The sequence below is a fragment of the Pundamilia nyererei genome, unplaced genomic scaffold, assembly GCF_000239375.1.
Source record: "Pundamilia nyererei isolate P.nyererei 1_Seehausen unplaced genomic scaffold, PunNye1.0 scaffold00169, whole genome shotgun sequence".
Classification (NCBI taxonomy): domain Eukaryota; kingdom Metazoa; phylum Chordata; class Actinopteri; order Cichliformes; family Cichlidae; genus Pundamilia; species Pundamilia nyererei.
In genome coordinates this window covers 405,655-419,545 of record NW_005187570.1, presented here as the reverse complement: position 1 = coordinate 419,545, position 13,891 = coordinate 405,655, and the positions used below count along the sequence as shown (strand labels likewise).

The window sequence follows — 13,891 nt, the reverse complement described above, 5'->3', positions numbered from 1 at the left end:
ACCCTCACTGATTGGGGTCTGTCTGTGAGGAAGTTGAGGATCCACTGACACAGTGATGAGCTGAGTCCTAGATCCGTCAACTTGGTGAAAAGCTTAGAGGGAATGGTATTGTTATACCTTTGGCTAGGTCAATGTCACCACTGGTAGCGTGAGGTAATACCTGGCACCAACAGATTTAACAATTTACTCTAGCAGAGCTGGACAGGGGTACAGAATGGTCTTTAAACCATTTGCAGGACTGGTATCAGCTCCTTCGTGCAAGCAGGAATAGAAAGAGCACTGTCAGAGCTCTACAAAGAGCAGGTCAACAGGCCACTGGTAAGTGACAAAACGGATTTAATGGGCCTGAGAGCCACCCTCCTCTAGTGGGCCCTGTGCTCACAGCTGGGTACCCCTGGGGTTGGCCATAGAATACCAGAATTGTATTTTTCACAGATGAGAGCAGGTTCACCCTGTGCACATGTGACAGATGTGAAAGGGTCTGGAGAAGCTGTGGAGAATGCTGCCTGCATCATCGTTCCACATGACTGGTTTAGTAGTGGGTCAGTGATGGTCTGGGAAAGCATGGGAGGGCCACACAGACCTCTACAGCTTAGGCAACAACACTCTTGACTGTCAGCTCTTATGCTGGTGCAGTGGGACCTAGCTTCCCCGTGTGGTGAGAGTATACATATAGTTGCTAGAGGATGAAGCACCTGACCTAAATCCGATAGTACCAATTTGAGTTGCTACAATGAAATTTCGGCTAAATGAACTAGCCCGCCATATATTTTTCACTTTGGTTTTTGGGATGTCTTTGAATTCAGTGCATCTTTTTGTTCCCAACACATCATGGCCTGTATCTGTATAGCACTTGGCTTAGTCCCCAAGGACCCCAAAGCGCTTTACGCCCCTACGATCGCCCATTAATATCAGTATAGATGATTAACATGACTTTTGTCCTGTTGAGAATGTGTCCTGAGGTGTTTTCAGAGTTGGGTAGTGCATTATGTTAAAATAAAAATAATAAATGGACTCGTTCTTATGTAGAAAAGTGTTTATCCATTTAACACACACACAGACATTTAAACCAAATGAACACATCAGGAACAAGTCGGGGTTCAGCATCTTGCCCAGGGATACTTTGGCACACAGACTGCAGCAGCCAGGGATCAAACCGCAGATACGCTCTACCTCCTGCGCCGCAGCCACGACAGTTCAACAATGACTAAACTGTCCGAGCACATTTATTTTCTGCAGAGGAGGAAGTTGTTATGGCCACATAAGGGGACACAGTAAATCTTAAGCACCACTGTACTCTGTAAAGGAGATTTTGTTTGACTGTAAAGCTATTGATAGTTAAAGGAAAGAGAAGAACGTAGTGTGTGACACGTCTCTCTTCTGCAGGTAAAGGCTTGTGGTCTGGTTATGGCACTCGGTCCAGAGGGAAGGGGATAGTGGATCTGTGTTGCCTGTCATCAGGTTGTGAACTTCATCACCTTGAGATGTACTGTGCTAAACCAAGGAGCCAACAGACCACATATTCTCCATCCACAACAGTACATGCCACTACACAGCCAAATTTGGTAAGATCTCTGTTGTTTAAATAAGTTTATATACCTTGTATCCATCCATTGTCTTCACCTTATCCACTTCAGAAGAACAGGGAGAAGGTGGGAGCTTATCTCATGGCTAAACATGAGGATACAACCCAAAGGCCAGATACAGAGAGGGAACCTATCATGTGTCCTTCACACGTACAGTCGGTTTAGAACGACCACTTAGCCTAACCGCCATGTGTGTTCAGACTGTGGGAGGAAGCCAGAACATCTGCAGTGCATTTGATCCAGGACCTTCTTGCTGTGAAGTGATAGTGCTGACTCTGCACCACTGTGCTGTTTAAGTTCACACTTGGCCTTGACATTATCAGAGGATTGATTATACTGGATCAAAGAGAAAAAAGCTGGGCCTTACCCTTAACTGGCTCATTGTATAAAATACAGTGAAGCGTGTGTCCTCAGTCATTCCTGACCTTTACCAAATTAGGTCACATTAGATCCCAAAGAACATTTGTAAACCAACTGTGGAGTCTTCTCTCAGTGGTCTGTGGTAGTACTGCAAGCATGTGATCCACAACTATTTCCATTTTTGATTAAATATCTAAAGATGGTGAAAAAAATATGTTTATTTCAGAGCTGTGAAAAACACTTCCCTTCTTTTTCATATAAGTGTGTTTTGTATAAGAATGCAGGAATATGTCCATATACCTACTGAATGTTGGACAGACTCAATATTACCATTTAATAAATATATCAACACTAAGCCAGAAAATCAGGATTGGGAGTTGTATTTGTTTTATTGTGTTGTTTTCCTCTAACACACCTGTCACTGTTAAAGACATGCCTAACAAGCAAATCCAGACATGGTTTCAACTGGCCACAGACAAAAAAGTTTCCTTTTATTGAATCCAAAACCACAAAAGCCACAAAGAAAAAGTCATGAAAGAGGAAAACAACCAGTTGGCACTACAGCCACTAAAGACTTATAAATGGTAAATGGCCTGTATTTGTATAGCGCTTTATGAGCTTTGGCCTTATGAGATGAATATTTATATTCCTGGATTTGTAATTCTGCAATAGTATTGCCAAGCCGGGGAAATTCTCTGGTACTGTGGTGATCCAGCACAATTTGTGTGAAGCAACAGAAAATCAGCAACAGTGACCACATAACACAAACTAACAGCTGTATTGGAGGCCTTAAGCTCCTCATTGTTTAATGAACTCTTTATTCTTATCTGTGTCTTGCAGTTCCAAGAAGTATTTCAGAAAAAACTTTTACAGTACCTGGGACCTCCGAGCAGTCCGAAGAGGGAAGCATACAGAAGGAATTGGCGGCATTCGCTTCGGCACAAAGTCAAAGTTTCACGGTCACTCAGGAGGATGACTGCATACGAAACAACAAGTCAGCCGACTGCAGCCAATAAGAGCGCACTTTAAAGAATTATGGGTTTACAGTCCGGAGTTTGAAGATAATATTTATACTCACAGAAGTCCTGTGGTATAAAAACAATCAAACAGTGTATGTGTTTGAGTATGTGCAGCGACCCAGACCTCTTATATGTTCATAGATAAAAGGTCACCTCAGAAACTTTAGAAATGTAATCAGACAGCAAACTTCCAGTAACACCACAATAAACAGCAATCCATGTATGGTTAAGGACAGTGTTTGGTTAACCCCTAGCCCCTTCATGGAGAATATTTGGTTGTTTGTTACACCGATTTAAAAAAAGAAAAAAGTTGATTTAGATTAAAACAAAAGTTCGCTCTAACCTCAGACAGGCCACCAGTAATTTGGTGAATAAGTAATGTTCAGGAAGAAGTTACTCCTTTATGTACTTATCATAATAGGCCTTCATATATCTTCACGTTAATGTGATCTGTGCAGCTAATGGAAATAACATTTGTGGGGAGAGAAACACAAATTTACAAGAAACTAATAACAGAAACAGAAGTGATCTACTCATAAATGCACAAAAATCTTAGATTTTTTAATATCTATTTTGAGATGTTACCTCATCCTAGAGCACCATAAATGCTTTTTCTTCTTTACATACAGTAGACCTAATTCTCCCACATCTGCTCTAACCCATGAAAACATCTTCAGCTGCCCGATTCTTCACTATTCTTCTGTCTGTGCTCGTCTCTTGGTGTGGTGTCTGTTAAGAAACATGTCAGCCACTATACCGTAGTTAATAGTTCTTATAAGATTTTCTATGCACTCATCATCAGAATCCGAACACTTTGTTATATACGCCACCTTCTGTGGAGTCATTTGTAGTTCACACTTATTTCGATGGCACTTGACACTCTTGACTAGCTTTAATATTTGTTTGGGTAAAAGACAAATTTTATCCACTGTGTGTGTTTATTGTTTATGAACATATGTTGTGTAAATGTCTTTAAATGCATTCATTATTTATTTCACAATGAGCACGTAACTATAATAAATATTAAGCCTTATTCATCTTTGGTGCTCTGTTATGTTTTACATTGTTTGGCTGTAAAAGTGATTTCAGGTGTGACATTGGTGAGTATTTTCAAATCTCACGACATTTTACGTTCATATAATTCTAATCAGAACTTGACACAACCTCCAGTTTCAGAGTAATCTTAAGCTGCTGGCTCATTTTACTTTGACATAGCTACAGTTATCACCAAAAGCCTTGAAGGTCATCTCGGGCCTCGGTGGATAAATAAAGAGCTGCAAGTCTTACTGATACATTTGTGATTAAACACAGTGTGCTTTCTTTGAGGCCAAGCTGAAGTTATAACCAGGTGTTCTATCTGCACAGGAGTGTCAGGAGCTAGAACTCTTAAAAGCGCCTCCTGCTGTATCCGGAAGAGTGCAGAACCCTCAACTACACATGCCGTAATACTCCCACCACCATTTATGATAGTTGATGTTTGTCCTTCAGATTAGGAGTCATTCCCTTTCCTTGACAATACTCATCTCCCCAGTATTTTGGTATGAGTTATCCTTGGTTTCATCTCTCTCCAGAGGCTCTTTTCGATGTTTTCTTCTACTCTGGCTTTCCTCAAACTGAGTATAATCAGCGGTTTGCACCTTGTTGTCAGCATTCATTAAACCTCTCTTCATTGTAGACAGTGATATGCCTGCTACCATCAGAGTGTTGACAGGTTATTTTTTCTCAACCAAGGAACGATTTTTGTAATAGTGCACATTTCAGGGCTTCACTTTTATTCAGTTTGATTCCATTCAAATTCTTAATATCTCTAATCCCCACCAACATGGAACTTTAGAGTAAAGACACCACAATACTGGGAGAACCAGGCTTTGAAAAGCCACAAGTGAAAAAAAAAAAAGAAAACAGTCCCCATCAGCCTAAACCTGTTGTAACTTGGCCAATAGTAGTGTAGTCAAAGTCACTTGATCCAGCCCCTACTATGAGGTTTGAGTGTTGTCACATTGCCATTCAGTTTGTGGGTTACAAACAGAAAATGATACATGTATTCTTCTCATGCGTTATTGGACTGGATTATTTCAACAAACTGATGACATTTTGCCCATTAATTATTTGTATCCTCCTGTAACTTTACTGTATAAAGGGCTAAGACATCCAAAGTTTCAGGAGTCATTATAAGTCATTATAAGAAGTGTCGTGATTTGGAGAGCCCAGTGCGTGCTCCTGACACAGGGGAACCACATGCTGTCGAGGATACCTACCTTGGCACGACACGGGAAACAAGTCAAACAAACGTCACAATAAAAGCATGCTATAAAACTGTAAGAATAAAACACTTAACATTATTTAAAGATATTTTATCATCACATGTGTGTAATATGCTTAAATTTAAATACTCCCCATTTACATGATACAAACTTTAATTATGGAGTTCCACAGGGTTCAGTGCTAGGACCAATTCTGTTTACATTATACATGCTTCCCTTGGGCAGCATCATTAGAAGACATAGCATACATTTTTACTGCTGTGCAGATGACACTCAGCTCTATCCATGAAGCCAGATAACACACACCAATTAGTTAAACTGCAGGAATGCCATAAAGACCTGGATGGCCGCTAACTTTCTGCTTGTAAATTCAGTTCAAACTGAGGCTATTGTAGTTAGCCGTACAAACTTTAGAAACATGGTGTCTAAACAGATTCTTACTCTGATGGCATTACCCTGGCCTCCAGTAACGCTGGGAATGCAGAAACCAAATCGAGGAAGTCTGTCCATCCCTCTTTATACACTTACACCCTCTTATTGTGTCCCCCTTATAAGACACAACAAAAGAAATCCCTCCCCCATATAAGGAGTTGTTTAAACAGATAAACTAGTGGTGGTGAACGTGCATATGGTAAATGGACTGGTTCTTATATAGCGCTTTTCTACTCTCAAAGCACTTTACAGAACTTGTGCATTCACCCATTCGCACAAGCACATTTTCTTAGTGCTTTCTAACTAACATTCAAACTCCGCATCGCAGCGCAATTTGGGGGTTTTGGCATGCAGACTAGGGGAAGCCAGCCACCCCAATATGCATATGACAGGTGTGTGTGTGCTGTGTTTAGCTGGTTAATCATATGTGGTATGGCACAACGGACTTACAGAATTCAACTACTGCATAACTGTTCTAGCACGTTTTCATCAATCTCTAAAATTAGAAACATCTAGTCTGTGATGTGAGTGATGTTAAAAAACTAGTTCATGCATTTATTGCTTCTAGGCTGGACTACTGTAATTTATTATTATTAGAATGTCCTAAAAACTCACTGCAAAGCATTCCGTTAATCCAAAATGCTGCAGCAAGAGTCCTGACAGGGACTAGAAAGAGATATTTCTCTGATATTGGCTTCTGTTCATTGGCTTCCTGTTAAATTTAAAATCCTTTCTTCCATTGTAAAGTCTTGAATAATCAGGCTCCATCTTATCTTAAAGACCTTATAGCAGCAACTGCAGGCTTACTTGTTGTTCATATGAAATTTAAATAGATTGGTTGGGAGAGCCTTTGGCTTTCAGGTCCCTCCTCTATGGAACCAGCTCCCAGTTTAAGAGACAGACATCCTCTCTACTTTCAAAATTAGGCTTCAAACTTTCCTTTTTCATAAAGTGTATAGTTAGGGCTGGATCAGGTGACCTGAATTAATTATTATTAAACTCTGGGTCTCTTCTACAGTTTGTCTTTTATTCCATCTTCCTCCCATCATCCCCAACAAGGCTGCACTTCTAGAACCTCCCTTCTGGATTCCCGCCCTTTGTTAATACTACCCGAGCGTTGAATTAACCATGTTAGTGAAACCAGCTTGTCACGTAGAAATTCTGATCCTGTAGTGTTGGCCAAATGAAACTTTCTTTAGCACTGAAAGGTTTATTACTTGAAGTTTCTTAACGCAATCCTCTTTGGTGCCATCTGGTTACCAAAAATATGAAGTGCATAGTTTGACTCTGCAACTTGAAATGAACTGCTTGGTTATGATTATTCACTCTGCAGAGCTGAACTGACAGCTTCTGTTTAATGTCATGTGGCAGTTTTGTGTGATATCGGGCTACAGTTGTGGTGCTTTGAACATGGGTTTTTTTGTGTAAAATGTTATATCTATTTGCTTGATACGTCATTTACATGAATAAACTTTCCTTGTTTAAACATGGTGTGGTCTCTCTTTATTTGTGATAGTCATAGATTAAAAACAAACATTGTAAATAATAATGTACAACACACTCTTATCCTATAATCTGGGACTCTCCACCATTAACTCTGAAGACGCTTCTCAGATGAAACGTCTTCAAGAAACTTAAACAGGTCAACCCTGAGAACCTACACGGACAACAAACTCTTACAATAGGTTGGGCGTATGCTTGCTTTTGTAATCAACCAGTGGACATACACCAATATATAATATATTATTTAGGGTATTTCTTGTGTATGTTTTTGACCTGGGGCTGGAGCTGTTGGTTCACTGCTGGCTCCATGTCTTTTTATGTCACACACTGGTTCACTCTCTCTCACACATAAAAAATAAACTACAAATCCTGCAAACACTCCAGTCCCTTAGAAACCATTGAATCAGGTATTGAAACAGTGATGAACCGAATGAAGCTTCAGACGTCACTGATCACTTGACTCTAGCCAGATAAACAAAGCCTCAACACAGTCCCTCCAAAGCACCACGCTAAAGCTTCAGCTTCAAACGGCCCATCATCCTGTTTTTCTCAGTCCCTGCAACCTACTTGTTTTCTCCTCTGCCTAGAAGTCCTGGTGTTTTTCCTAAAAGAGCATTATCCCAGAGAGAATCTGTGGAGGAAATATCTGGTCCTGCACCAACTTGACCATCACTAAGCTGCCTTAGTTTATGATGAATAAACCCATGTTTGAGTCAGCCTGCACATTGTTGCCAGGGGTTGTTTGATTGTTGGGGCTTTCTCTCTATTATTGTAGGGTCTTTACAATATAAAGGGCCTTGAGGCGACCGCTGTTGTGATTTGGCACTATGTGAATAAAACTGACTTCAGTATATATTTCATTTATGTATTATAACACATTTGGGTTAAGCACACAGCTATTCCTTTATGTTGGTAAATGGACTGGTTCATTTTCCTGCTCTATCTGAGCACTCAAAGTGCTTTAAATGACTCGTATAATTCACTCCAACACTTACTTCTTCACAAATGCTACCAATTACACATGATGAGAGAGCAACTCCAGGGTTAGTATCCTACCCAAAGATATTTGGCAAGCCTGGAGCAGCCAGGAATCGAACCACCAACCTTCTGCCCTACTCCTGAGCTACAGCCACTCCATGTTGGACAGCTTTTGTCTTGGACTAAGCTCACCATAGACAAGTTTAATCTTGGAGGAAATTTGCTGATTGGACTATTTATTCAGCAAATTCGGCATAAATGTAGCTGTTGAATCGCTCATGCATTTATTTGCTGATGTGTGCTCTCAGCTGTAACCCTGTATTTGATACAACTGATTCAGTTTGGCACTGCCTTCTTAGAAACATGTGGTGTGTGAGAAAAGGCTACAGTAGCAAATATTTTGCTGGAAACTTGAATAAATAATTAAACCAAATTTTTGTGGTCTTCTATTATAGAATAAATAAATAGTTAAAATTTGATTTGAATAGGTGGGTTTAAACCTCTGAGTGGATTCACTGTAGTAGAAGTAACACTCAAGACGATGTTAAAGTTTGTTCAAATAAGTCACAATGTAGCTGGGACAGGCTCCAGCCCCCCGTGTCTCCCCAGAAGGGTAAGTGGAAGAGAGTGGATGGATTTAGTTACCATGGTCAGTGCTTCAGTGAACTTTGCTGACCTGCAGATGGTGCAGAACAAACATCTTCAAACATTTTGATCATTTACAGGTTTGACAGTTTTTGTGTGCTTGGCTCATGGAAACTGTTCCAAACACAGTCTGATACAAACAGTAGTAGAAGTAAAGTAAAATAGTATTATTTATTAAACAATTCAACAACTATATCAATATTTGTAGTATCTAATAATAAATAAACCTCGGTTATGCAACATTTAGCTTGAAAATGTATCATGGTATGTGCTGGAGTGGCTATAGTTTCTAATTCTGTCAGTGCTCACAATCTATTAAATATTGTTAAATTCAGAGAACTGTATTGTTACTACAGCAGGTGCTAGCAAGTACGCTTCTTTTTTCAGATAGGAGTGTGTTTGTGACCTTTTGACATCATAACACAGTAACAGTTGTTCACAGTCGGCCTGATAAGACATGGAGGGAGCGCATTCTCCTTGTAACCTGCGTCACTGACAGATAACGATATTCGGTCCCATCTCTTCCCAGGCCGCCTGTTTGATTTCATTCTCATGGTCATGAGGGAGCTGTTTTTGTGAGTGGAAGACGATTTATTTGTGACATTTTACACAGTGGACATGTGTGTGACCAACAGACATCTCACACATCTGCAGCAGTAAGAAGTGGTCACAGAAACATTGCTATACTTGAAGAGCACAATAAAAGTTTTTTTCAGTGTTTCACTGAGCAAAATATTTTTAAAGGGTTTCAGATTTCTCTCTCTCTCTCTGGCTACATTTATTTATTCAAAATATTTATTGTTGTATTATGTTTTTGTCTAAACTTCTTAAAATCATACCATAATAACGAATCACTGAACTGAACTCAAATTAAATCTTTCTAAACAGATATGGGCGTTAGTTTAGCTCGCTGCGATGAGCCATGTGGCTGAGAGCGACTGACCCGCGGCCTTCCTGTCTCTCTCCTGTCAGCTCTTTGTTATCAATAAAGGCCAAAATAACTGAAATGAGAAACATGAACGTGGAAATTTCAAACCCAAGTCTGCTGTGTGAAATGTAGATAAACACAACTATTTTACAGCATCATACACATTTTTGTAAATATCTTATCATATCCTTTCATGTGACATCACTGAAGCTATGACACTGATATAATGTAAAGTAATCAGTGTTCAGCTTGAATAACAATGACCTCCTCCATAACACACTGGACAAAAGCAGTTTCAGCAACAGGTTCCTTCAACCTGGCTGTCTGAGGGAACCTTACAAGAGTTTGATTCTGATAACAGTGTAAATTTGATGTCCCCTCTAAATAACTCAACACACAGACATTAATGTCTAAACCCCTGGCAAAAAAGTGAGTACACTCCTAAGTGAAAAGGTCCAAATTGTGCCCAGTTTGCCATTTTTCCTCTCCAGTGTCATGTGACTCGTTATATTATATTTCCTTTTTTATCAGAAAGAGGGACAATACCTATTAATGAACATTTTAACAAATGTAAATATGCCAGATTATAGGCATAGACCCTCTGGCAGGTTGATGTTACACACAAGTTAATAGCAACATACTGAGACACTATTTATAGACCTTGTATATAGAGACAAGGACAAAAACAGTGATCACATCATATTAGAGCAAACAATGACAACAAGAATGGACAACAGAGGACAATATAGAAAACAATAACGCGTTAGCATAACAAAACCTCAGGTGTGAATGGAGAGGAGGTGTGTTAAATTTGGTGTTATTGTTCACACTGTCTCATACTGGTCACTGGAAGTTTAACCTGGCACATCATGGTAAAGATACATCTGTTACATAAAGATGGCCTAGGCTATAAGAAGATTCCCAACACCCTGAAACAGGATCCACTCAGGACAGGCCTCGCCATGGTCGAGCAGAGAAGCTGAGTGCACGTGCTCAGCGTCATATCCAGAGGTTGTCTTTTGAAAATAGATAGTGCTGCCAGTATTAAATGGTAAATGGACTGATTCTTATATAGCGCTTTTCTACTCTCATGGAGTACTCAAAGCGCTGTATACAACATGCCTCATTTACCCACTCATACAAGCAGTTACTTCTATATTTAATGGCAATCTAACCAGCATTCACACACATTCACACTCCGATGGACGCATCAGAGAGCAACTTGGGGTTAGTATCTTGCCCAAGGATACTTGGCATGCAGACTGGGGAAGCCAAGGATCAAACCACCAACCTTCCAGGTAGTAGCTCTACCAGTTGAGCGACAGCCACCTCACTGCAGAGGTTGAAGAGTAGGGTGTCAGTCTGTCAGTGCACAGACCATACACCACACACTGCATCGCATGGCTGTCGTCCCAGAAAGAAGCCTCTTCTAAATATGATGAACAAGAAAGTCTGCAAACACTTTGCTGCAGACAAGCAGACCAATGACATGGATCACTGGAACTTACTTGGTTCAAAATTTCCATGATTTCCATATATTACGTTAAATTTAAATCAGATTTGTTACATCTGTTTTTGGTTTTTTCGTTTTTTATAATTGCTAAAAAAAAAAAAAGGTATTGTGCAATTTTATTTACTTTTTTTCTGGGGTGTTACAGCCCTGGTCACATTTTAAATGAGTGTGTGAGTATGTCTCTACTGTGTTCTGTGCCTTTAAGAGTCTCTACAGGTCCTCCTTCTGATTGGGGAGCTGTTTTGGGCTGTTTTTGATGGTAAGTAGTCTTGTCCACCCCTTCTGAAGAAGAAGGTATTTATTTTTTGTATGTTTTGTCTTGTTAATTAAATTAGGGAGGTGTAGTTAGTGATGGTGTGATGAAGCCCCATGAATGTGTCGAATCTTCCCGGTTAATTACTTCATTAAAAGGCAGATCACACAAAGCTCAGTTAAACAGCTCGTTTGGAAGTACTGACATCTGCTGGTCATTCGATGTACAGCAGCCAAATGTGGGCTAAATACCAGTGGATATGTAACCATGTTGTCAGTAGCAGATTACCTACATGAGGTCCTGGATATATATAAATATACATACACACCCCTAACTACCAGACTGAATTAAGATTTGTGATAGTGTTTCAAAATGCTCCTTAACTCCTGATACTATTTGATGGCTCCATAATGTGTTTACAATCTGGTCGTCACAATCCTCAGAATCACCTCAGATCCAGTTCACATTAACCATTAACTTGTTGATCTTTGGTCACGTGATATTCTGAAGGCTGATGCAGGCCTGGACACGAGCTTCATTTGCACTCGACACAGGCCTCGGGTCTTCAGTGTCAGACGTAACATCACAAGGTGTAGTGCTTGTCTTTGGGTTTTTGTTTCACGCAGGGCTTAGGTAGCATTTCTTTGGAATACCTTCTTTTGTTTTGTTTTTTTTGTTTGCTTGTTTTTTCTTTACCTTTGCTCACCCTTGATTTTATGCTTTCGGTTTTGGTGGGGACACCCTTACTTACCATTGTGTTGCCCTCCTTTGCCCCTAGACAAGGACATGTCATGGGGGAAAGAAATCATACTGATGACATCAAAGTCTCACAAACTCTCAAAAAACTGTATGTCTCAAATATGATACACTCAGTGTTAAGGAGTTAAGCATTTTACATTGAGTCAAGCTAGTGATTTCTCATAGATGGTAATCTGAAAGCGCTGTCTGAGCCTGCACCTGGGTCTGGTCCTGTTTTCTTGAACCAGACATGGTCCGAGCCTCTCTGTCAGAGTTTGTATTACTAGAACCCTTTTCCAGACAAGTGAAAAAAAACAACAACACTTTTGTCCTACAGGATTAATAATAATGTTTAGTAATGTTTTTCCCACCAGGGTAGTGAGTTAGTCATGACTGCAGCCACGAGATGGCAGTAATGTAAAGAATGGAAACAGTCGAGGAGCTTTATGACAGCACTGACTGAGAAGAAAGGAGAGAGAACACTTTACTTTAAATGTTTGAATTTATCTCTATTATTAGATTTGATGAGACAAGCACTGCTTTTACTGTTCATCCTAACAGAATGCCACTGGATAAAGGTATGTTTCTATTAGTTTTCATACAGTCACGGACATTGACATTAAGCATTACCCTTCATTTCAGACAGTGGATGTTGTATATAAACCACAGGAATCTTTATGATGGGTAATCTGGTTAATATCCATGAGAACATACCTGGTCTTCCTGTTTGAATTACATTCCTAAATACTCGTGTTACATTACATTTCTCCGACTCCTTTTTCCTGTAATGAAACCAGATGCATCAGGTTCAGTTCAGTTTTAACTACGAGAAGATGCTGGTCACACACTGATGGGATACATTCAGCTTTGCCAGGTCTCATTTGTTTATGATTACCATTGTCTTATTATGAAACTGAATGTGTGTTTCCTACACTTGGCTTGGATAACAGCCTCACATTTTGCACACTATCATTTTTTTCTGCTCAACACAGTACAGCAGGAGGATTTTCAACAAAGGATCATTTCCCTACAAACCAGTGTAATATGGACACTGTGAGATATGTTGACATGTACATGCACCGCGAGGGAAAAAGGTGCACGAAAGTGGCAGGCAGATGAAGACAAAACGCGGCATAATAATACTTTTACGTTTTGCAATCTACAAAGGTTTGCACTTTGAGAATCAACTTGTGAGAACTGTGACCAATGTTCATGTTTGTGGGGAAAAAAGTGTATAAAATCTGTGGCGAGGGGCTAGTTATTCTGAGAACCCCTGCTGCAATAAATGAGGGACCACTGTCTACTCTATGATTATTATATTCAACCTGTTAACATTTACAGTTTTTTTCAGTCGCTAACAAGCGTTTGTCCAAACAGTTGTCACATTTGCAAAACTCTAAACACAATTAGCACAGCATCGGTCTGTTGTGGCCATACCATTCACACATTTCATGTTGTGTTCACCCAATATGCAGTCAGTGAACACATTTCCACAATGCTTACATTTTCTTAACAGACAAGCTATACCTCCCAACAAAATTATGGACTGTTTCTGTAGTATCTACGAATGTTAACACACAACATCCCACAATAGCAAAAACAATATTCCAAACCTTAGATACAGTATAAAAACCTCTGCTTCTGCAATGATATCAGTACAAAAACAATATCA

At 39.8% G+C, this 13,891-nt stretch overlaps 1 protein-coding gene across 1 annotated transcript in view; it reads left to right on the top strand.

Moving 5' to 3' along the window:
• LOC102192446 (insulin-like growth factor I) overlaps positions 1–3,914 on the top strand; it is an 8,748-nt gene extending 4,834 nt beyond the window's left edge. Inside the window, exons 3-4 of the mRNA XM_013914052.1 lie at positions 1,387–1,565; positions 2,787–3,914. Of these exons, the coding sequence (XP_013769506.1) occupies positions 1,387–1,565; positions 2,787–2,975 (368 nt within the window). The 3' untranslated portion in view covers positions 2,976–3,914. The remainder of the gene's footprint in view (positions 1–1,386; positions 1,566–2,786) is intronic.
• The last annotated feature ends 9,977 nt before the right edge of the window (positions 3,915–13,891 follow it).